The sequence below is a fragment of the Molothrus aeneus genome, chromosome 3 (genome assembly GCF_037042795.1).
Source record: "Molothrus aeneus isolate 106 chromosome 3, BPBGC_Maene_1.0, whole genome shotgun sequence".
NCBI lineage: Eukaryota > Metazoa > Chordata > Aves > Passeriformes > Icteridae > Molothrus > Molothrus aeneus.
This window is the reverse complement of record NC_089648.1, coordinates 46,894,580-46,920,323: the sequence shown is the minus strand read 5'-3', so window position 1 is coordinate 46,920,323 and position 25,744 is coordinate 46,894,580. Positions and strand designations below refer to the sequence as shown.

Sequence of the window (25,744 nt, the reverse complement as noted above, 5' to 3'; positions counted from 1 at the left end):
GTTATTGTGAGTACCTTGAGGCAAAAGACTCAACAAATCTGACCTACACTAACTAATGGTCTGTGGGCACTGACAGGTAGAACACTTCATGCCCCATTGTCTCAGATACCTATTAGGAACAGTGGCTGTTTATGTGGTATCTGTAGAATATCAATCAAGAAATGAGCAAGTGACTCCCTCCCTCATTTTCTAGCAGCCTTAGATAACAAGATCAGTAAGAAATGACAGGCAAAGAAAACATAAGCCATGTGGATTCATTTGATGGCAGGGATTTCCACAGCACTGCTGGGGCCTAAGAAACTTGTGAACATTTAACACTGGCTCTGTCCCAGCTGGACTCTGTCATAGTTGAGTGCAGCAACGTTGCACACTAGTTGGGTCTGACTGCTTCTTGTCCAGCTGTGCAAGATACTGGGCTTTGGACTGGGGTATAAAACCAGCGAGTGATTTCTGACATTGGAGGCTGGAAGGTCTGAGTGGGCAGCATGAAGGAAGTTAAGCAGAATGGTCTTGTTTGTAAAACAGGATGTGGTTATTGTGTAAGTGCTGGAGGGCCCAAAGAAGCTCTCAAATACAGCAGCTAAATTCTGAGAGATAAAGAGGATATTTACTGAACTATAATTTTAAAAGGCCTTTTACTGTTCCAACTGATGTCCCAGTGAAAACAACAAATTTTTTCACTAATTTGCTGGCGAAAATTTTTGGAAGCATTTTTACAGGAGGAGCTGAAGTCCCAGAGAACACGGATTCCTTGAATGGCATTAACCTGAAAGCATGAGGGAGAGGAACTAGTGTTGGTCCAGCCAAGTGTATATTGTATCACTTGTCTCAATGTTTTCATGTATCGATACAAGGTTGCAATAATGAAGTGCTCCTCTTAGGCAGTAATGTAAACTGAAAATCAAATCTAATCTTTCCTCTAAAAATGTACAGTCCAAATAAAGAATGCATTCATAGACCAAGTATACAGAAAGTAAGAAAAAGAGACTGCAGTATGCAGAAAGAGAGCTTTTAATGTCCTTTAATTTGTCACCCAGTTTTGAGGGGGTTGTTGCTGTGATTTATATTCCTATAAAAAATCAGGTTAGTTGTACTATCAAAGTTGTATCTAGGAGTGTTTGCAGAGCCTGGCCTAGAACATACTGAACAGAAGGTCTCAAAGGGACTATAACTTACATTCTTAAAGTTATATGTGTATCTGTCTTTACCTGTAACAGCTTATATTCACCATTCAAACATGGCCAAGTTCCACCAGTTTCCTTCCCAGTTCAGTGTGTTATAATAAGGATATGTGAATAGATGGGAAAATAGACATTACTTCTGTAACTTATACACAGTTAGCTAAAATATGTTCCAGATAATTATCATATAATTATCATATTCATCTCTTAAAATTAAGTTGATTTTTACATCAGATATTTACTGAACCTCATTTAAATTTACTTCTTTCTTTTTCCTAGGACTTTTGTCATCTTTGGAAGCATTCTTTCACATTTTACCAAGATGATTTCAGGAAATGTCCAACATTTCTGTCCTAGTAATGCAAGGAACAGCTCTGTAAGTTCACTTTGCAAGAATATGTGAACTGTCTTGGTTTCTTTCAAATGCTTGTATATCATATACCTGCTGGCAATACAGCTGTAAATTAACAAGAACTTACAGGTCTAAGAAGAGTTTGTGGGATTTTTTACTTCTGAGGTTATGAAGATGGCTGCATGGTAGCAATTCCACTGCATTCGGATTATGCTCATCCCTCAGTGCACTACGGCACTGGACACTGGGCTAACACAGAGTGCCTGGCCATCAGGCTGGAAATACCACCTGAAAGGACCATTTTCCAGCCTGCAGAGCCTTCTACTGCTAAGGCATTCGTGCTGAGGCTAGGAAATGTGAGCCAGCGTCCTGATTCACATCTCTACAAGTTTTCCCTCCAAAAGGGATTGATCAGTTAATTTTAGCTGAAAAGAAGTTCAATAACGAGTCACAAATAATTATGACTTTCATGAATAAAGAAACATAACTAAGACGGAATAATATCTACCGCCTGACCACTGACTATCCCAAACTGCAAGCTCGCAGTAAAAGAAAAATAAAAGCAAATACAGAATACTCTACAACAGGGGCTATCAGAACGAAACGTTTGGCTCTGTACCACCTGTTTAAATTGGTTTTGCAGCCGTAAAAATGAATGGAAGCACCTTCGTAACCCCGGCGCCCGCCTTGCGATGGCAGAGCTGGTCGTGACTCCGCCGGGCAGTGTTGGGCGGCTCGGCCGCAGCATTTGTCCAGCGGCACAGCGAGCGCTCCGAGCCGGGCCCGCAGAGCCAGCAGGGCTCTCGGGGTGAGCAGTACGGGGGGATCGCGCCCCTCCTCCGGGCTCGCCCGCAGCCCCGCCGCCGCTCCGCGCTGTCCCGGCTCCGGCGGCCGCCTCTGCCCAGCACGGCCCCGCCGCGGGACCCGCCGGCACGGCTCCGGCTCCGCACCAGCCCCGCCGCCCGGGACGGGGCGCAGCCGCGGGGGATCTCCCGCGGGAAGCCACGCGCGGGGCCCGGCTCCGCCGCAGCCGTCGAGCGCCTCCAGCGCCGCGCCGGCGGCAGGGACGGCGCTGACGGCGCTGCCCGCGGCAGCCTCTGGCCGCCACCACCTGTTACCTGCCGCCGCCTCCGCCCTGCCGGAGCACAGCGCTCGGCCCGGCCGCCCCACCGCGCTCCGCACGCCGCCCCGGCCCCCGCACGGCGCGGGGGGAGCGGCTCCGCCACATCCGGGCGCCGCCGCTCGCAGCGCGCATGAGCGGCCGCCCCGCCGCTACCGGGCCGGGCGCCGCGGTACCGCCGCCGCTGCTCCTCCTCCCCGGGGCGCTGCGCTCCGCGTTGTCAGGCAAGGGGGAGCGACCGAGAGGCGGGCGAGGCTCCTTCCGCGGCAGGAGGAGGAGGAGGAGGAGGAGGAGGAGGAGGAGGAGGAGGAGGAGGAGGAGGAGGAGGAGGATGGTTGTGGGGGCGGGCGGCGGCAGGCGCTGGCAGCAGCCGGGAGAAGCCCCGCTGGTGACTGGCTGGCGGCACACGCAGCTCTGAGGAGGAGGAGGAGGAGGAGGCGGAGGGTGCTGAGCCGAGCCGAGCCGCGGGGGGAGAGGCTGCGGCGGCGGGAGGGCACCGGCACACGCGCGCACACGCGCGCACGCACGCGGACGGGTGACAGCGGCGGCCGCCGCGATGTGAGGGGGCCGTGCAGGGGGCGCGGAGGCTCCGCGGGGCGGAGGGGCGAGGCGAGGCAGCCCGCACAGCACCGGCGGCGGGAGGGGCGGCCGGGGCGGGGCCGGCCGGGCCCGGGGCGAGCCGCGTTCCCCGGCGGGCAGGGCGCGGGGCGGCCGCGGGCGGCGAGCGTGGGACCGGCGGTGGCGGCGCTCGGTGGGCTGACCGACTCCTGTTTGCTTGGCTCCAGTCTCCGTCTCCGAGCCCGCGGGCCCCGATGAGAAGCGCCCCTGCGCTGCCGGACTGACGCCTCGCCGCCCTCGCCGCGGACGAGGAGGAGCGCGGCGCCCCCGGCCGCGGGCCGCCCCTGCACCGCCCTCCACGGCGGGGGCTCGTCTGCCGCCTGCGGGGCGGGCGGCGCGGCCGTGACAGCGCGGCGGCGGCGAGGCCGGGGCAGCGGGAGCGCCGCCGCCGAGGACCATGAGGAAATTTAACATCAGGAAGGTGCTGGACGGCCTGACGGCGGTCTCTGCCGTCGCCTCGGCGTCGTCCGCCGCGCAGCAGCAGCAGGCGGGGAACCGAGAGACCGAAATCCAGGAGACGCTCCAGTCCGAGCACTTCCAGCTCTGCAAGGTGAATGAATGCTGCAGCCCCGAGCCGGCGGGCGGCCGGGGAAGGGGGCGCGCCGCCGCGATGGGCGCTGCGGGCTTTGCTCCTCCGTACCGACCTCGCCGAGCCTGCCCGCCGCTCCTGTTTACTTGTTTGGATTGATTATTTCGGGGGCGAAGACGGGAAGAAAGCGGTGGGTGTAGCTGAACAGGTCTTGCTGGATTTCTTTAGTCATCTTTCTTGGAGAGTTTCGGGGTTTGTCGTCGTCTAGGCTCTTTCATGCGAGTAATCCTGACAGTGTTCACTAGGGCTTCGTAGAAAGAGTTGGATGGATGGGGGAAGGATTGATACTTAGCTGTGGTGCAGATCTGATTATCGCGGCGTTTGAGTGGAAGCCTCTGCTAATGGGCCCGAAGGACAGGGTATCTGTCCCTCTGCATTATTTGGAAATCATTTATCCTGTTCCTTTTTGCTTGAAAAAGGCTTTCGATGTTTGTGGTCGTGGTGGTTTCACTGCAGTGTGTTGCCAAGTTGGTGATGCTGCTATTGCAAATCCTATCTAGAAACGAAGTTCCCGTTTATTTATTTGCTTGTGTGTGATAGGATAACTGCAGTTTGTGTCTGCACGGTTCAGAAAATGATGCAGCGAATTAACCACCAGCTGTATCAAGAGGAATAAAAGCTGATTGGAATATCAATAGTCATTTTTATCTTTGCAGTGCACTCATGGCCTAACTTGACATGGATGAGCTTGTGGACTCTCCTCGGTTTTTTGTGTATTGCAGGCATTTTTGCTGCTTTCAGGAGTTGGTCATGAAGAATGTGGAGAAGAGCAGAACTGTTGCCAGTTAGACTTTATTCAGTTGTGAAATACAGAAAGTTGTGGGATATGCCTGCAACTTCAGTGAAGTACAAGGAGTACATCAGAAGCTTGCTGTGCATTTATGAGGTCATGAAACACCTCTGCTTTAAACTAAAACCTTAGAAATAGAAAAGCTGGCATTTGTATGGCTTAGGATGTGTACGTTTAGAGTGGAAGTAAGAGTAGGTGACACTTGCATTATGTTTTCAGTTCTGATTAATTGCAGCCTGAGAAGTTTTAATGGAGTTATTGCTTGGTCAATTACCAACTTAGTCTCGGCTAACCAAAAAAACTAAATGTGCCAATAGCTCCATATTAATAAAGAATCCCATGGTTGAGGGGGTTTGACTTTGTTCAATGAAGTATTTTTTTGTTTGGTCAATTCTGGGGCTGCTTCCTCTATTTGAGGGAAGTAGAAGATGAGAGATTGATTCTGTCAAGCTCAAGTTGCTATTTTTTTTTCTTTACTGAGCTGAGAGAGGTTGCACTGTCATGTTGGGTCTGTTGGATTGAAATTGAAGTGATTCTCAGAAAAGCAAGTCTAGTAGTTTATAATAGTTCTGAGGAAAAGTCTGGCTTTGTTGCCAAACTTGCTAGGAACATCTCAGATTTTAATAGTTTAATGTCTTTGTTAGAGCTGAAAATAAGATTACTCAGGGAATGAGGTCGATGAGAAAATGAAATGCTGAGTTGATACAGTCTTTATACAGAAGAAATGTAAGATTCAAATTAAGTTTCAGAAAGTCTGACTGTCTCTTGATGCTCAAAGATGAATGAGTAATTATGACTATAAAATCTTTTCTGGCTGGTTCATGTAAGGCAGGTGATTTTCTCAGTCTGTGATTAAATTGCTTTGTAGTTCCTTTTTGAATTGTGATTAACATTGAATCCTCTTCTCTAACATATAGTCTTGATTCTGTTTGTTTTTGGTATCCTGCTTGGCCCATTGTTACTGCACTGCTCTGACTTGTTAGACTGTACGCCACGGTTTCCCCTACCAACCTTCAGCCTTGGCATTTGATCCGGTTCAGAAAATACTGGCCATTGGGACTCAGACTGGAGCACTAAGGCTGTATCCTTTTGTGTTCTGAAGTGGATTTAATGCACCTCACACAGGTGATGTCTTGATTCAGCTGCTGGAGCCATTCAGAAGTCTGGTGGGAACCAGGTATGCAGGAGGGGAGTAAAACAGCAAACTCTCTTTGCTGTTGGTGGGTGGCTTGGTTGTTCTGGTTGTTCTTTGTGTCAGTTTAAGTTGTGTAAATCATGTGAGGTACGGCCGCTCAGTTGCCATTATCTCAAGGTAATAGATAAATCTTGTAGAGGGTTACTAGTGTGCTGACAATTTACAGCAGCTGACTGCAAATCTAAAGAGAGACGTGGGCTGAGCTCTGTTTTGTTGTTCTGCTCTATCCTCTGGGATTGAAACCTTCTGTGCTGCTTGGTGAGGTGGTGTTTGTTTGGTTGGGGTTTTTTTGTAGGGTTTTTGGTTGGGCTTTTTTGGGGTGGTGGGCTTAAGATAAACTTTTTAATAATCTAGTGACCTGCTACTACTTCTGTGTTGCCAAATGAGGGATTCAAGTGGGGGCAGTAAAAGGTACAGGGATTGTATCTTGCTAAAAGCTTCCAAGTGACAGGGAGAAGTGGAATGAATTTGTGAAGTAAAGCACTAGTAACCCTGCTTCTTTTTGTTCACTAAAAAGTGAACTACCCATATGTTTATAGCCATATGGTACCACAGCCATATGCTACTATCCAAGCCGTGTAACAACATATGTGTTTAAACTTTTATTTTTAAAAGAAGGTGTCCTGTAGAGTCTTTAATCCATGCTGCTGTTGTCAGAACCTTTACTTGCTAGCATAAGAGAATGAATTGAATTCTTTGTTCCTGAAATTGACTGATTTGTAAACATTATGGGGAAGGCTTAGGCCATCTTGCTAGAGAAATTGACTTAATCCTCTTTAAATTGTAGGTAAATCTAATAATTTCCTTTGGTGTTTATATTAGTCTCCAAGTAGACCTTTTTGTTTCTCTCTGGTATATCACTACCCTGTCTATAAGGTTAATTGCCATAAGAGGGTTGACTTTTAAAAGTTGGAAAACCACATTTCTATTATGAACTCTATAGATTTCTTAACTCAAGAGCATGAGGAATAGGGGTAATAATTCAATGTTTTCAATGCCATATTTGAAACAACACTTAATTTGATAAATTTTCTTTTTAAGAGGTTATAAAGTTGACTTAAATGAAGAGTGAACTCTGTGTGGGTGGTGTTAATTACTCTCATTGGTAGAAGAGATGAGAAAGCAAAAAGAGACATTGAAGTTAGAACTTGGTTTGGAGGCAAAGAAGATATCAAAATGTACCTGTTTAGAGCTTCCTCACCTGTAATTTTGGGCAACATGATGTTGCAGTTTGGGTAATGATGACTCAACAAAACCTGTTTCTGGGCACTCATCCATGGCTACACACACCAATGGATTCTTGGAGTAGGAATTTCTTTCTAATAATTGAGAGAGGTATTGCAAGACTGTTTGGGAAGAAAGCACTACTGTGAGAAAATAACAGAAAATGTGTTTTCTAAAGGAAGGGAAGAAGTTTCATGCAGATGCTGAAATGTTAGTGCTCCTCTAACTTGATGAAGATGAATAAGATTCTTAGTACTTTGATACAGCCCTTGATTCTTGGAAGAGCTGGTTAAAAGCCCTCAGCTGACAGAGTAGCCCTGTAACCAGACAGCACTGCAGGATTTGCATCTCCTGTGATTACCTCCTCATTGTGATGGAGGAATGCAGGCAGAAGGAATAGACTCAGACATATTCCCAATGTAAAAACAACCTCTTGCTTTCTGCTGGTTTGAGAAGAATGGGTCAGAGTGATGCTTGCAAGAAGTGCTTATTTCATTCTATTGCTCAAAGATAAGAGCCAACCCTCAGGATGCTTTGCCGCTAAGGTTTTTATGAATAATAAATTATGTGCAAGGGTTCATTAAAGTGGGATCCACTTACTCTTTAAACTGCAAAAGTGTGTTGTATTGGATTACTGCAAAAGTGTTTTTAATTGAAATGAGGTGTGGACTAGAAAGACTGAGTGTCAATAAAGTATTATTCATTGAAAAATCATAAAAGTGCAATGGAAGTCAGTCCTAATTTTCTTCTGTGTTCATATTGTGAGAGAATAGAAGTAAAGGAATGATAATGTTTCTTTCATTGCCTACTAGCAAATGGGAGGTGGGTATTAGTGTTTTCCTTGTGTCTTCAAGTACAGGTACATCTTTTTACGCTTTTCTTTACAAGTAATCTGAGGAATGGGGAAACAAGTTTAGGGTTTTTTTGGGAAAGGGTATTAAAAGCAAAATATTCTTAAATCAAGGAGCAAGAACCTGTTTGAGATTTCATTAATATGTGAGGAAAATAATGTCACAGTCCTGATTTGTCTTTGGACTATTTATCAGACTCTTTACAGAGGTTCTCTGTATTTTATCAGTCTTCAAATTTGGTATATTAAATTCTGAACCAGTATTGTTCAGAACAGGTTAATGTGAGAGGAGTTTTCTAAATCACACTCTTATCTTATTCTTCTTTATGAGGCCTCTGTAACCACTACTGGAAGAACAGAGTGACTTCTTATACACAAGTACTAAATGTTTGCAGTACTGTTAAAATTATTTGTAAAAATAGAACTGAAGCTTTTTCTGAAAAACCAAAATCTGTGGTTACAAGTATATTGCCAGTTAAATGACGTTGTCTTTCTTTATCTTAATGGATAAATATACTGAACATCAACACTGTATTGAATTCTATAAATCCACAAATTGTAAAAATGAAAGTGCCTAAATTTTGAGTGTCATGTTGCACTAATGGGTTAGAAGTAGAGTTGCTACTCTGTTAATATTTTTTGCCACTAGGCTGGATGAGTGTAGTTGGTAACATAGTATGCCAGAGGGGCAACTTTGCCATTCTATGCCCATAAGCGGCAGTTGGTTGTAGATCCTGCAGTTTTAAGTCCATAAAAATACTAGGAAGAGATGCTTTTAGTGTAAAACTTTAACCTTATGAGTCATGAAAGTTAGTTTGGGATTATTCACTGGTTTAACTTGAGCAGTATATCCCTTGCATTCATTTAAAAAAACTTGATTAGTTACTAAGAAACATTTCTAACTCTTATTTAGCTAGGAGATTTAAAACAAAGATGTTTGGAGGCAGACAGATCCTTAATTAAAGAAGTATTTCCCCACCCCAAAAAGAACAGTTTTAGCTATTAATAACAAAAGTTCAGTTCTGTTCTCACCTATGAACAGCAGCTTGGTTTACTGTGTATAAGGAAAAGTTACAAAGTGAGAGCTTAGTAGAGCAGAAACCTTGAGCAGCCTGATGTGACCCTCTTCCTGACACTAGGATCTGTAAAAACAGTTATGCTGTTGGATTCTGTTTTCTCTGTTGCAAGGGAAATTGAGGGATGAGGTAGACACATGGGCAGAAGCACTGTGCTGAGTGACGAATGATTCCTCACAAGTAGTGGCACTCACCTGGACATGCTGGTCCAGTCGTTCCTCTGAGTTAGTGCTGTGGCTGGAGATACTTGTTCCAGCTGTTTGAGATGTGTGAGTCTTGGCTAGTGGCCTGCTTCCTGTGTGGCAATTCTGCCTGAGGCTCCCTCTCCTGTGTGCTGGATTTTTGTGGATGTGATCCCCACAGGGAGCACTTGTGCTCACTATTGATTTCAACTGGTCAGTGTAAGCTGCTGGTGGCCTCTTTTGTCACTGCAGGTCAGCATCTTTGGTTTTCTCCATACTTGGAGGGGTTTAGCTGCTATTACCAGGGTGGCTTTCACCTCTTGATCCACTGTCACAACATGTGAGATATCAAGTAGTTAAAAATTCATCTGTGCTTTGCTTCTTTTCTGTGTACATCTGAACCATTACAGTAGGACATGCAGTCCTTGGTCTTAAGAAAGTTTTGTGCATAATTGGCTGTGCTTTGTTTTCCCAGCAGGTATCAAAACCTTCTAATGAGCTAGAGTTCAGTTTATCTACTCAAGGTTTAACTTGGCATAATCAGTTAGACTTTACCCTATGACGTCCTGACAGTGCTCAGCACCACAGGAGCACACAGCCCTGCTCCTGTGCTCTTCATTGCTTTTGCTCTTCTATTTAGAGGGCCCTCTGGAAGCCTAATGTGATCTGAACAGGGGGGTGTGTAAACTCTGAAGAGGCTAGAGAAAGATATAATGAGCTTTTTCAGGATTTTTTTTTGCCTTGAAGATGGTGCTTCCTCAGAAGTTTTAAGTCCAGGGCCCTGTACAATTAATAATAATAGTCAGCTGAGCTTTTTTATTTGCTTTTATAAGGTAGAGTAATCTTCAAAGCTAAAGCAGAAATATTGAAGGAATTCTCCTGGTCCCTGCTGTTAAACTGCTCCATCTTAAACAAGTTTCTTCATTTTTCTGCACATTAATTTTTCTATAGCAAAACTAGGACAGTATATCAAATTAGATGTTTTGTGATAATCTCCCAACATAAATACAATATCTGCTGGTGTTTTGTGCCTTAAAAACATGCATTTGTAGCATGAAGTTCAGCCTCTCTTGATAGAGAGAGTTCTAGAAAGGAAGATGATTTTCATTAGAAATAATTGAAAATGTAGGGAATACCTGTAAGAGTAAGTGTTGTACCTTCCACACAGACCAAATTGTGCTTCTGACTCTTTATGCCCAAGCAGAATAGGTTATTTAATTAAAATTTTGCTTTTTTTCTCTTTCCCTTTTGCAAACCAAGTTCACAGGAAGGAGAAAAATTAGATTGTTCATCATTCCATCATTAAAAACCTGAAGATTCCAATTGTCCTGAATGTCAGTATCTGTTAATTTCCCCACAGTCTTTTCAGCACTAAAAGATGACTTATGCAAGCAAATGGCTGAAGTTTTTATGTGTTTGGGGTGTATAAAACTTGTTTTCTGTGATTTCCATTCTCCAGCCCTTTTGAGAACTCACTTTTTTTTTTTTAATCAAAATGGCTCAAAACCCTGGGTATGTGGTTCTATGCAGTCAGTTTCTGATTAAGTGCTTGTTGCAGCATCTGGATAGCTTTGCTGTAGATATATACTACTAAATTCAAGCAATTTGGTAAATTCTCTGAAGCTCTAACAAAATAGCATTTCCAAGTTGTGATGTGATTATAGCCATTAAAATTATTTCTCCTTTGGATCATTCAGACTTTGCAAGGCAGTCTGGCTGATTATGTTCCTTATGGAAATATCAGTGTGAGATATTTGTATGTTGGGGTTTTTGTTTTTGGGTATTTTTTTACTGAAATAGTTCTGTACTTGCTCTTCTCTGTAGTAGCTCTACACTGGCAGTGGGACAGTGGCTGGAGTTGTTTAGAGTATGCAAAGATTTCAGTTTTTGAAACAGAGCATCCAACTGATGTTGGCACATCTTCAAGTGAACCAGATGAAGCTGGGTGATCCTTTCTGACCTAAATTACTCTGTAATTCTCTTGATTCTGTGAACACACCAAATTTGAACTGAACGACTCTTTTGTGGATGGTCAGGGTCTTTTGGCATTTGTACACTGAAGAAAATGGTCTCAGCCCTTGTCACTGGTGTTCTGGACTTTGAATAAATATGCCTGTTTTGGGAAGAGTACTTTGTAAAGCTATTAAAAATATTGCACTAGTGTCATGTCAGAGACACACTGATTATTTATTATTACAAATATGTTTATTGTCTACCTTGCCACTCAGTTCACACAGAGTAGTTCAAACAAGAAAACTACTTTGCTCAAACCATATGTTAATCTTGTCACATTTCTGTTTCTTTTAACACTACTGCATTTCTTGTCATATCATCCAGCACTTTGTTCAAATGGCTATTGTTATCTTAGTGAAAAATTCCCATCCTCTTAATGAAGAAAAACAGCTACTCTTGGGTATTCTGAAATGAAATAGGGCCAAAATGGCATGGTGAGGCATGTATCACCTGAAAGTGCATGGAATTAAAACAACTGGGTCCTACACAGAGAAAGCTTTGCCTGAATTCTTTATAATAAACAGGATGGTGTTGTTTTTAAATCTGTGGTTTTACTTGTTGGGAAACTTAGTGTGCTGGTTTTGGCTGGAGTAAAGTTAGTTTTCTTCACAGTAGCTGGTATGAGGCTGTGTTTTGGATTTCTGCTGTAAACACTTGTGATAATGTGGGGATGTTTTCCTTATTGCTGAGCAGGGTTTTTACAGAGCCAAGGCCTTTTCTGCCTCTCACCCCACCCTACCAATGAGCAGCCTGGGTGTGCACAAGTAGCTGGGAGGGGACACAGCCCAGGACAGCTGACCCAAGGATATTCTATGCCATATGGTGTCAATCTCAGGATATAAAGCTGGAAGAAAAAGGGGGAAAGGGTGTTAGAAGTGGTGGCATTAGTCTTCCCAAGTCAGTGTTACACATGAGGGAGCCCTGCTTTCCTGAAGGCGGCTCCAGCCCACCCACAAGAAACAGTGAATGAATTCCTTGTTTTGCCTTGCTTGCATGCAGGGTGGGTTTTGCTTTGTCCATTAAACATTCTTCATCTCAAACTGTGAATTTTCTCTCTTTTTCAATTTTTCTTCCCCATCTCACCAGAGGCAGTGAGCAAGTGTCTGTGTGGAGCCTAGTTGCTAGATGGGGTTAAACTGCAACAATCCTTTATGACACTCAATGTGCAGCTCAAAGGATTTGAGATAATGACAAGTTTGACTGCAATGTGCTAGATTGAATGTATAGCTGTAATTGCTGATTAGCTATTAATTGGCAGGTGCTTGTCAGGAGCCTTGCTTGCCTGACTGTACATGAGAGTCCAGGGCTCATTAGTGGCTGGTTTTTGCTCTCCCTGCTGCTGTGCTGCTTTATCAGCTGGCTCTGCTGTGCCTGGGAGCGCTGCGATAACAGCAGCAGCAGCGATGTGCCGGGCTGGCAGTGCCCAGGGACTCGCTGTGTGTCTGTCCTGCTGGCCTGGGCAGGCTGGGACTGTGCTGGGAACTGCACTCCAAGGGACCCATGGGTGGCTCCACGTGGGAGGAGCTGGATCTGTGTCAGTCAGGACAACCTGGAAGTGGCTGTGGCAATGCAGCAGCAGGAACCTCTGAAGGGATGGAGGCCCAGGGATAAGGCTGTGCTGCAGCAGGTGGATACTGGCACATCAGTGCCTGTGGATAAGTCCATGCTGGAGCACCTGAAAGTGTTTGGCCATGGATAATCTCACATGAGAGCAGGTACTCCCCTGGAAGGACTGCAGCCATGGGTAAAGCCATGATAGAGCAGGTTTATCTCTGAAGGGACTGTCAGTAAGGCCATGCTGTAGCAACTGTGGCTGTGGGGAAGCAGCAGGTCTTTCACTGGGAGCATTATTACATATACTTTGATTCTACTAATGCAACTTCTAGTAGTAATTCCTTTTGCTCAAGAATACTTGAAGTATAACTGTATTAAAACTCATACTATAATCTTAAAAAATTTATGATGAAAACTTCCCTCTAGGTATTTTTCTGACAGAGCAGAAACTTAATGGATATAGCCTTGGAGCTTCAAACTTGCTGGGTCATGGTGAACATGGGGAAAGAAATATTTGGACAGCAAGCAAAGTTTGTAAGGCTGCAGGTTACTGTAGCATTAGCATAGTTTGTTTCCTTGTATCACTTTGCTATTTGTGAAACACTGAGGTGGTATATGGATTGTGTGACCTGGTGAGGTTAGGCTAAACTTAAGAGGAAATTGGATGGCTGGAGCCAGGCTTACGCTTTCAGACTTGTGATGCACTGCTCAATTCACTTAGATCTGAATTTGGCATTTTACTAGATTTGTGCTTTCTTGATCACTGTGGAATGGCTTTTAGAACTGAAGTAGCATTATTGCTGCAGGAGATGACATGAGTACTTTTAGTCAAGTCACTTCTGGAAGAGTAGAAGCAGCTTAAGATTTGAGATGTGATAAAGAAAGCATGAAGGCACAAATCAAGGTTGCAAACCCTTGCTAACAAAACTTTGCTTGACAGAAATTTTGCAACTGCATTAGACTTCTAATTGTCCAGGTCCTTTTGTTGTACAAAGGTTTCAAAAGGCAAAGGTAAGTGTTCTTACACAATAAATTTAAGGTGACTAAGTTGGCTTATCTATGTAGAAACTCAGTGAGAAACAGAATAAAACCTGCAAATTATTACATTCAATATGAAGATAAACAGAACTGCAGGACATGGATTTTTGGGAACAGTTCACTTTGCCCTTGATCTTAGCTATCTGGTAGTGGTTTTACATTTTGAAAAATATTGGAGTACCTAACAGTTTTGAGAGAGTTAATACTGTGGTAGATCTTTAATCTGTTGGGTCTTCCCTCTTCCTCTTCCTGTTCTCAATGTGCCTATCTTAAACTGCACCATCAAACTTATCACTGTTTTTTTTTTTTGAAAAATTGTGGTTCTTGATCCTGCAAAGTTCATCTCGTTAAGTAGACAAGACTCTGCTTTCCCAGAGATGCAGTTCTCTAACATGTAGTAATTTGTAATTCATCTGCCAGCCTGAGGAATAGGTCTGTGTTACTTTTGAGGCAAAACTGCATTGCTTACCCACTGCCTGTGTGCTGTCTGCCAGCAGCTTTTGGAGTTCCCTTGTTTTGCTGACCCATAAGTTTCAGTTGTGGTATTGTAATTGGTACTTAATGCCAGTCAAGTGTAGCCTCTTAGAATTCCTGATAACTCAGTGACCCCATTCATGTCAATGCTTCTGTCATAGGCACTTGGTAATTTTACAGCTTACGTGTTTATCAAAGGAAGCACTCTAAGTTACCACCACTGTTGACTTTCAGTGCAAATACAGGTGAAGATCTAAAGACATAATTTAAATCTCCGTCAGTGGTATTTGTATCACTGAATTTAGACACATTAAAATAATGAAGGTCTTGGAAACAGCTGAAACAGAAATATTTCGGAAGGGAGGACTGGTAGAGTGGTATAATGCCTTATTTAGTAAATTTCTAAAATATGTAGCAGCTCTCTCAGCCTCTGGGGACTCATACAGAATCCTGATTCCTTGTGATTTTTACAATGCCTTTATGAAATTACTTTTTCTGTGGCTGTTGAGTTCAACTCTGTTGAGTTCTGGAACAATGATGTTCAGTTTAAGACTGAGGCAAACAAGAACCATTTTGTCTTCCACTTAAAAATCTCTCCTTTTAAGAAATTCTAAAACTGGCTTTGTGTCAAGGTCTGCTCAACTGGATAACATCCTTGGTCTGTGTACTACTTATTTTGACTTATTCACTTTATATTACTTTTTTGCAATGATTCAGTGTATTTTGAATCCCTAAGCTTTGCTTAAACAAAAAATGTAGTTATTGATGGTGCTTGTATTGAGGCAACTCTATCAATTGCTGAATTGAGATTGATTTTTAGTACTGTATTAGTAAAAAATTTTTTTGAGTATCAGGAGTAGGTCATGCATAGTCTTCCATCCATAGTCTTAGTATTATTAATCCTAAGATTAAGTAGTTCTAATCTTACAGATTTTTACTTGAGAGTTTTGAGATTTTTTTATTTTTTATTTTTCAGTTACCTAATGCATCCCCCCCCCGCTCAAAGAGACCCTGCTAGATTACATGACTCAGGATTGTGTCCAGATGGCTTCTTCAAAACATAAACCCAGAAGTTTTTGTAATAATAATGATGCAGATTTTGTAATACTTGAAAAAGGGCAGTCCAAATTGTTGCAGTTTTCCAAATCAATTATTTGATTGCTGTTGTACAGAGAGAAGTTTACAGCTTGATAGAAGTAATTAAAGGTTACATTTGCCAGTTTTGCTAAATGTCTAGGATTTTGTTTTATAAACAACTTAAAAAGGTAGTAACAAAACCTGATTTATATTTAGGAAACCTGAAGCTTAATTTTCTTCTAGGATTGACATAATAATAGTTCACCGTAAGTCTTTAGCCTGTCCTCGTCAAACCACACAGTGCTCTTTCAAGCAGTGCTGGTGGAGAGTGGAGGCTAGGTTCTCCACCAAGAAGGCTATAGATCAAACTCACCCTTTTCTGAGCTGTCTCTCATGGATTCTCCGAGAATTAATTGATATTTCCTGCTTTGTATTCTCATGTAAACTCCACAGGAGTTTAACTTTGGAACTTTGTAAGCCAGGGAATTAAAGAGAGGGTGCGGATCCAAATGAAGCAATATGTTTGTACTTCTGCTTAGTGAGCTATTATTTTATTTTGTGTGATTCATATTATTTAAGTAGGGGTTTGTATTTTTTAGCCTTTTGAAGCTACTGTTTGGCTTGTACTCTGTATGTGTACAAGTAACCTTATTAGATTTTTGGTTCACATAATAATGATAAATGTAGCTCTTCAAGAGTAGCCAACTAAAGAGGTAATCCAGCTGGTGTCCAATGTTTTTGATAACAGTTTCTACTATAGGCCCTCCCTCTTTCCCAGCTAGTAACAATGATTCCTAGTCAGTAGCAGCAGATGGACCTATTTGCATTTTCCAACTTGCTCATTAGGGAAAAAGATGGAATACTAATTTTTTTTGTGATCACTTAATGTTCAATTAATAGTTTTAGCGTGCCTTAGTTTTTTAGCATATGCTCTATCCAGTCATACTACCTTGTTAAACAGAGCAGATGTTCGTCTTCACAGTTGAAAAACATTCTTAACTGGACTTTGTAATGTTGATGTTAGAGGTACAGTTACTAAGCTTTAGTGATGTTTATTAATATGGAGAATGGGCTGCAAAACAATAACTTGCCTGGTGTTCCCTTTTATATATGTTCCAAATCTGTGTAGTAAACTGATGCAGTAAGATTACCTCCACAGCCACGCCTAAATGTCAGATAAAAAGGAAAATCACAAAAAAAAACCCCAAACTGGCATGGTGTATATCTCCTCATTCTTTAAAATAATAAGGTGGAAAATATAGCCTTTTTGAAAATCCTGGTGAGTTACTAACAGGGATGGAGAGAGATCAGGTAGCCTACATGTCAAAAGCAATGTTAGTAATTGCTTGTTAGTAATGTCCCCATGTTTCCATAAGGGCTGTTTGTCAAAGGAAATAGAGTTCAAGTAGCCACTGACAAAGAATGCTACCATTTTCTTAAACTTTTGTGCTTCTCTATCTTTAAAAAAAACCTAAACAGAGGTATAGGTCCACATTTTTTTTTTTCAATTACCCTCAATATATATGGCTGCCTAGGATATGACAGCTATACCTGTTTTCTTACAGACTTGGTCCATGGAAGTATTGTGAATATAGTCTCGGTTATGGTAATAGTCAAAGGGTTAGTAAAAAAAAAAAAAAAAAAGGGGGAATTTTGATTTATACATATTTTAGAGGAGAAGCAGCAGGAGTTAACTTGTACAATCCTATTCCTTACCTGAGTAGCAAAGGACAAAAACGACATTTGAACTCTGGCAGTTTAAAAGATTTTTTTTTCCATATGAATGCTCTGCCAATAATTTCCAGATCAAATAAATGGTGTACTGGATTTAAGAAAAAAAAAGGTAAGGAGGAAGTGGCTTTTTTGCTACTTATTGACTTATTGCCAACTTTATTGACTTTTGATGATCTGTTCCTTATGTTGGCAATTCCCAGTGAGAGGAGTACATCAAATAATGCTGAGAGTGAAGTTTGATTTCAAAATATTTAGAAACTGCAATTTTATATCATAGCATATGACCAGAAGCACGTCTTAATTTCAGCTCAGTACTTCATATTGTTATCATTTTTTGGACACAACTTATTTTCTTAGCTTTTCTGGTTTGTTAGTAAGGAAACACCTTTGCTACTAAAGCTAAAAATTGAGATGCCTGAACAGTTGATGAAAATGTATCTGTGCTATGTTAAAAAGTAAAAAGCCAAGACTGTTGAAGTGGCGTAGTGGTGAGTTTATGAAGGAAGCTGTTGTGCAGACGGGAGTGTGATGATCACACTGCCATCTGAGGATGTTCTCTGCCTTCAGTTCTTTTTTGTCTGCAGCGGAAGTTACTGTTGCAATGCGAATACAGCGCTGGGCAAGTTCAGGAAAACAATGCCCTTGAGTAAGTTTTAAAGGAGAAATGCTACTCTGTGCCGTTTCTAAGCGGTCACAGTGTGCAACCAGAGTAATTGTAACCAATTTCACAAAGAAGATACTGCTAATGCTTGCTATTTTCATGTACCGAGTAATGGACTGGCATTTCTAGAAGTGTAATCTCACTTGCTGTAGAAAGACTCATACAAAGAGACTATTCTTGCAAAATATTTCTGAAAACATATTTCATGTCAAACTTGAATTATGCAGGCTTTGAGTGCAATTCAGGTAAAGTATTTAAAAGCATAGTTTGAAAGCTTTTTCCACACAGTTCATTCTACAAAAATACCACCCTAAAAGTTTCAGAATACCAGAGAATTCACTACCTGTCCTTTATTTGCTGTAGTACAGACAATAACTGTAAATTATACAACTGTAGTTAATTTGGGAGAAGTTCACGTATGATGAAATTAAACTCAGTTGTGCATACTTGTTAGCGTTGTCTTAGTGTTTTAATGGACAATATGTAAAGATGATCAGTGTAAGTGAATTCTGTATGAATGATACTGAACTGCTATAAATATGTAATTTTCAGCTCCTAACAAGAACTTTTAAACATATTTAGTAGTCTGAAGTATCTTAGCTCAGTGCTGCTCACAGCTATTTGATTAGATTAGGTATTAGATCAGGTATTAGATCTCTGGCTGTCTATTTTTTTTTTAATAACTACTAATAAATGCCATTCAGTGTACTAATTTTCTTGATGTTTGACTGGAATACTAGAATGTATCAGTCTGTCACAGTGGTTTTTAGTACAATAGGTTTAATCCTGGATTTTTTCAACAGGCCACTTATTAATATTTTTTCCTTCATTTTTATTCAAGGAGATTATATTGTTTCTTTTATAGTTGCTGTTTTTTCTTATTAGAAATTTTTGGGTAATAGAAATAATTTCTACTTTTCCTTTAAAATCTTATCTTTAAATTTTTCAGCATCTCTATGTGACTGGTTTCTTTTTGTCAGAAAAGAATTCTTAAAAAATACTTATCTTAGTTTTTCAAGTGTTCTTTATAGTATAGTGCTTTTTCTGGTAGAATTAATTGTAGCCCTTGTCCATGAATAGTTTCTAGGAATGTAACTATCCTACATCTCTGCTGATCTGGGGTGAATGATTTAACTCTTTCCTCTTCTCTGCTTTGAGAGGATTGAGTTTGTGCATGGATGTGGTTTGTGAGGAGGGGTGAGGCTTGATGGTATTGAAATGTTTTTATCCTGACTCTGAAGTCTTGTAGCTGACAGTGAATTTGAAGACTACTAATTCTCTACAGACCCAAGTTTAGAGTGTTGGTTGAGCAGACAGAGTGTGTGTGTCTGAAAAATGAGTAGTATTCAGACTTTGGGTTGCAGTGCCTAATGTATCAATTGGGAACTTTTACAGTCCTTTGTTGCAAAAGAAGTAGAGATGCTTTGCAGGTGAAACACTTTCAGATTTGTAACGCTTCAAAGAACTAAAGTAAATCTCCATGCAGTTAGCTAGAAAAGGTTCCTTAGCTTTTTCTCTGAATACATATGTGACTTGAATTTGTTTTTCTGGTGGAGTTCTTTATCATCAGGAAGTCTAATGCTCTTTTGATATTTTTGTTTTTAATTTTTTTTTTTTAATTCACACAGAGCTATTGGACACTGTAAATATACTATGGGATTATTTATTCCTGTTTCATTGCCAATCTGCTATGCTGACATTTGAAAGAAGAAGAAAACTTTAAACAGTACCTTGTAAAGATATTATTTATTCTCTTCAAACTTTTCTAGTGAAATCTTGGAAATAGTAGTTTTCTCCCATTTTTTTTTTGTTTTTTTTTTTTTTTTTCCTAGTGAATGTTTGAGGAGCACCACAGGTGACTTGTCTGACATGTACCAGCAGCTCAGATGTTCCAGTTTACAGTTCCAGTTTACAGCTTCTAGGACGTTGTAGCTGGCTGACAACTACATGTTTTCCTCTCCAATTTTTGATGGAAGGTGTTATAGAAGTGAACTCCCAAAATGAATTAATTTAATTTTCTCTATTGCTGAGTAGAAAAAGCTATCTGACACTCAAAACACTAAACACTGAACTACATTGCATAAATGGAGGTTCTGACTCAAAGCTGGTCTGAATTGATGGGACTACAATGCCACATTAATTTTAATGATCTGGATTTGGTGCTTAGAAACTATCTTGAGGTTGGATGAAGAGTCCTGTTCCAGGCAGTGCTTTTCTTTTGTCTGAGCCCTTGGATATTTTCATGCTATGGCATTTCTGAAGTGCCCTTTTTCACAGCTGGAAGCTTCCATAGAAAAGGTAGGAAACTCTGTCTGTTTGACATCTGTAACTACAGGCTATACATTAAAACCTCAGTGAAGCTCTGGACTGTGGTGTTGGTCTGCCTCAAAGAGAAAGTGATTTTCTTTTTCATTTTACATTTTCTGTATGGGGTAGTACTGTGACTAGTGGTGATGATCAAGGTTACTTTTTTGGAATATGCATAATTGGTAGATTTTATATTTTAACTGAACAGCAGCCATTTCACTTTCTTGTAAGTGATTCTTGTGCAAATATGTTGCTGAAGATTCCAGTGAGACCCAAATTACTTGAAAAAAGAGTTGAAACTTAGTTTTGTACTTTAACAACAGTCACTTTGTAGGCAATAATTTTGAGGAATCTGGCTGTATTCTTCTTCTAGCACACCTCTGTGCAGACTTGCTCTTTACATTGCCATCTCTTTACCATGGTAAAAAAAGTGAAAGGAACATTGGAAATGTGAATGTGTTCTCTTGGCATTTGGTGAGCAGGGTGGTAGTGAAGGAGATGGAAGTGCTTTGTGGAAAAGAAAAGCTCTACTGTTTCTGCAGCTTTTCCTTTACTATGCAGGAAGTGTACATAAATGCTCAAGTTTCTTTACAAACCCAAAACCCTGAACCTTTCCTTTCTCCTTTTCAATCAGAGATCTACCTGTAAACCTTCAGTGTTTGTATTTTTATTAAGACTGTCTTATGATGCAGAAATATTGCTAGATAGTTCTGTTAAGGTGCAGGATTGTGGAAAAAACTTAAAAGTTCTGAGCAGCATCAGTAGCCCCTCTGTGTCTTTGAGGGGCTTGAAGCAACAATATGGCACTTCTTTAAGTTCCTTTGGAACTGGAATGGTTTCAGTTATGTGAAGTGAATTGCAATATATGGACATCTATAATTTTGGATACTTTTATCTAGAGGAAAGACATTTTCACTGTGAAACTTGCTGCTGTATGACTCAATCTTGTAGTACTATTACATGTCTGTTGTAGCTCTTGAAGTGCTTCCTGTGACTGAACAGAGCCTGTATTTTAGGACATTGAGGTAATGCTTTGGATGGGATATGGGCCTAATCTGGTTTTTCCCCCCTCTTTCCATCTTCTTTTCTCCACTCTTTTCAGCTTCATATTTTCATGAAATTAAGCATTATCTGAAGATTTCTTTTCCTTCAGCCAAAGTTGATTGAAATAACTCTTCAGACTGATTATTTGTTTGTTCTACTAGTAAACCAATCATTCTTGTAATAGCAGGGCAGATAAGCACTGCCTGAAGTATCAGACATCACTTGGAATCTGACAAGCACTGGAGTAAAGTGAATAAGAGAGGGGGAGATTCTCTAAAGTCTCAGAAAAAAAATCACTGAGGCTACAGTTGCAAGGTAATACCTTCCTCCATCTTGTAGTTAAAGCACCTACTAGGAAAAACTGCAAGAAAGATGTACAGGACAAGTACCTTGGACTGTGCTTAATCTGTTGATAATCTGTTTTTCTGTTTTCCATCTTGTTGTAGTCTTAAACTGGGCCTTGGGTTCTTGGAAATCCCATAACACTGTTTGAATTATCCACTTCCCAGCCCTAAGAAAAACCCTTGGGTTTCTGAAACTCACAGCCTGTGCAAAACAGTAGCTCTGTATTTGTACTCCTGTGGGAACTCCTGAGCACTGCCCAGTAACGCATTTCTTGGGGCTAAGAAAAGGACCCATCTGAAGTCCTCAAGTACACTGAGAAAGAGGCAAACTACAGGATCTAATTTGGCACCTGCAACAAATTTTAAGAGTTAAGATGGAATGGGTAGGGTTATCTTTAGGGCTACACTTTACAACTTAATCATATTGAAGACACATGTTGTAATGCCAATTTTTGAAATCTGCCAATTTAAGTTTTGTTAGTGACCAGTTATCTTTTTGACACCTAAAAAAATCAGGCTGAATAATGCAAAACATTTACAATTGATCTTGAGCTACTGCATTAAATTTTAAAAATAAATTACCATCATGGATTTGAGGAGATATCAATTAAGGTTGCATAAGCAACTTCTAGAGACAATGTCAACCTTTTAATATTATTTGTCAAATTGGATTTCTGGTAAATACAAACCATAAAAATATTACTTTTTGCAACACTGGTATGCAGCCATTTTTGTGGTGTGAAGTGGAGCTCTGTATAATAAAAGAAATGCCTCATCAAAATAGCTAAGTAAAATTACAACTATTTCCAAAAACCAATGATTTCTTTTAATGTTTTGGCATGTATTTTTCCATGTTCTATGAAACACATGATAAAATGCAAGGCACTCTAGTGAGGGAGCAATGTTTTTTGCATATTTAAAATAAGAGTTTGAGCTCCATGGTACCCCTTGTTTATGCAAGGACATAGTTTCCTCTCTTGATTTTTGTGGAATAGTGCCATCTACTGAATTTTTGGAATTGTACCTTGGTTTTCATTTGTGGTAATTTTGAGCAAATCTATTAAATGGTCACTACTGTTTTGATAGCAGTGAAATAGCAAATTTCTCAGTCCTTTGGTGATATTCAAAACTAAAAATTGTGCTGAAGTGGAACCTGAGGAGGCTTAAGCTAAGATAAAGTGAAAAACACTGTCTTAGAATTACAAAATACCTAAAGTAGCAATTAAAGGATGGCTGTGATTGCTCACACTTGAGGCTGATTTTAACAATTTTTTCTGTCATTTTGAATGAGACTGTTTAAGAAGTCTCTACTGCTTTGAGCAGACGAGGGAAATTTTGTCCCAAGACCCATTTATTTCATTACATTTGAATTACTAGGATTTAGAGACTGCTAGCTGCAATACTTAGAAAGCAATAGCAGCTTTTTTGTGAAGCTGTGCCTGTGAACATCATGTGGGGTATTTGGAAGGTCTTTCAGCGTGTCTGTCCCCAGACTCATAGCTGAAAGACTGCTATGAGTCTGGGAACAGATTGTCGTATCAATTTGGTACAGACAGAAGAGGTAAACTTGTATCTGCCACCTGGATTTGGGATCTCGGTTTCTCCAACTCGCCTATGCCATAGAAGTGTTGGTATTTCTAATTCTTGACCTGCTTAGTGCTTCAACAAATGACTTTGCTGGTAACTACTTCAAAAAGCTGTGTAAGCAGAAGCATGGTATACCTGTGTCACTGTACTGATAAAACTTCCAGTGATTAAACTTTCTTCAGAAGCATGTTTGGAAGAAATTTTTTCCATCATTAATACAATGCCAAGTGGTGTGGGAAGTAGAAGGGTAGATTAAACCTCATCCCCAAGTTGAGTGTTAAAGGACTGTGTCCAAAGGAAGGAGCTGATATCAGTACTGAGAGAGAAACTACAGCAAAGTCTGGGGGAGAAATTGATAGATGTGACCAACTTTTAATTTGAGATCTTCTTTAAGACCTCTTCCTATGCCTAGGTCCCCTGCTTTTTCTGCTGCCTTTATCAAAGCAAGTGAGTAAAAGCAGCTGCATGAAGAGTGATAACAGTACCTGTGGTCTGATTCTAAATGACCCTTAATGGTGTAAAGGGTTAATGAGGTACAGGTAAAATTGGCTCAGGAGACTACACTCACTGCTATGAAGTTTGTGGGGAGGGGATTAGAGAATGGGCTTGTGTGTGAACAAAGTTGAGATGGAATAACTGGTGATTGCGGTTGGTCTTCTGTCCCTTCTATCCGGTGATTGGTGATTTGGAAATAACTGAAGAGAATTTGCCTGTCAGACAAGAGTTAAGGGAACTATTCTAGATCATGCTGTATGAATGAAGAGATTTCTGGACCTAGCAAAATGCTTTACAGTCAGAAATAGGTGATGACAGACAATAGTTGATTGGGCAAGGTTTGGCTATGTTCTTTGAGAATGTTAAATTGTCCTTTTATTAGATAATGTCCAAGGTTATTTATGTTTTCATAAGCTAAATTAAATAAGTATGTAATTCACTTAGCATCTACTTCTAGAACATTACACTTGTTAATGCTGCTCTTGGCAATGTTTGTACAAAATATCTGGACTCTGACAAGAGACATCATTCTTATTCAAAGTATACCTCTGTTCTAGGAGCATAGAATGCCCCTGCCTTTATTCTTGGCCAAGAAGCTATGCATGTGAAGAGGAAAAGCCTGGTTAATTATTAATATTGGGATATAATATGTAATAACATGTTGAAATTCGACTTGAAACTAAACTGGATTAAATGAGTAACAGGTGAGCAGGTCTTGGAAGCATGCAATGGAAAAAAAATGTTTTATCTCTGAATTTTGATGAAGTTCTTCAAAGATATGTCATTATTTCCATTATTATGCTTACATATGCAACCTTTGGAAAAACTTTACTGAATTAGCAGGTACCACCCATTTCACTGCATCTTGTGTAGTTGTAGAAACCAGTATTTGTAAGAGTCTCCTACCCTTGTGTTCTGCTGTTCTCCTTCTCTTCCATCCTACCCAGAAAAAATACTGGATTAGTCATCTTAGTGTCGTTAGTGCTGAACTAGAGGTCTTACACTAAAGGAGTACAACCTGTGTCAGAAAGCAAAGTGAGTAAAATCAAGGAAAGCCTGTAGCCTTTTTAGTTTTTTTCTTTTTTTGGTCTAAATTGATGTTTTTACCTCTTCATTTAATAGCATACTTTGCCATCTGTGAATTGTGCATATAGAAACTTATCATTAAAACCAATCTTGTTTCTTGTTTAATTTTAAATCATGTTTTTTTGGAGTTTTTTAATCCTGTTTGCATTTGTACTGCTCGATTACGTCTTGTTCCAATGAACGATTGCCTCTCGCTGGCAGCTCTGAGAAAACTCTACCAAATACAGCCTTTACAGAAAATTTGCTGGCATTTTTTATAGCTGCTTGGGAAGTGTATTTGTGCACATTTATGTAAACAACTTTGATGTTTAAGAAGTGCTTTGACCCCTGTCTGTTGTTGTTAAGAAAGCGGATTGTAGCTACTGCTCCCTATCTATTCCTTATCATTTTACATGGAAACTAGTCCAGGCATTGTTTATTTTTAAAATAAAAACCTCATGCAAATTGAGGCAAAAAAGGGTGGGTTTGTGCTTTAAAATTGTTACAACTACCTTTATACAAAAACCACTTAATAAACTTTAGCTGAGATCTATAGACTTCGGTATTTTTCAAAGCAGAGCTCCTTTCTGCTTTGTCAGTCTAAGATTGTTTTCTTTGCAAGCTAACATGGAATCATTCAGCTTCTGGTGTTTAAAGGAGCTGAGCATTGTTCTATAAACAAAGTGAATATTTAAGGAAGATGATCTGTACTTATGTAGGAATGAACATTATTGGTAGCTGATTTGGAAATTGAGAACTTCAACTTCCAGCCAGTTGTTTAGTCACCACTTCACTGGAAGTTCTAAAGCTGCAATAGCAAACAGCAGTAGTAGTTTGCTATACCCTGTTAAACTACTATGATATTTGTAAGTGGATCTAACATCCATTTTTTAAATGTTGTACCTGTTATTGCACTCACAATAGGACAAATTATATGTTATCTTGTTCGGTAGTACATGGGTCTGAAAGGTCAAAGTGTATTTTCTAGACAGTGTTTGACTGTAGTACTTTCTGACTTTTTGAATAAATCTCTCTTGCTAAATAACTGTGTTTTGACAGATTGTTCTTTGAGATGGCTGTAGATTATATATGTGAAAGTAATAGAATAATAGTAATCATTAGATTTGATGAGATACAGTGGTGTATTTTTATTTTTTAAAATTATTCAGGGTCT

General features: G+C 40.5%; 1 protein-coding gene across 6 annotated transcripts in view; it reads left to right on the top strand.

Annotated features, from left to right (window-relative positions):
• Window positions 1–3,668: 3,668 nt before the first annotated feature.
• Window positions 3,669–25,744, top strand: part of STXBP5 (syntaxin binding protein 5) — a 106,143-nt gene continuing 84,067 nt past the window's right edge. For all 6 annotated transcript variants that reach the window (XM_066546829.1, XM_066546827.1, XM_066546825.1 and 3 more), the window contains exons 1-2: window positions 3,669–3,821; window positions 5,634–5,731. In XM_066546829.1, coding sequence (XP_066402926.1) covers window positions 3,669–3,821; window positions 5,634–5,731 — 251 coding nt within the window. The remainder of the gene's footprint in view (window positions 3,822–5,633; window positions 5,732–25,744) is intronic.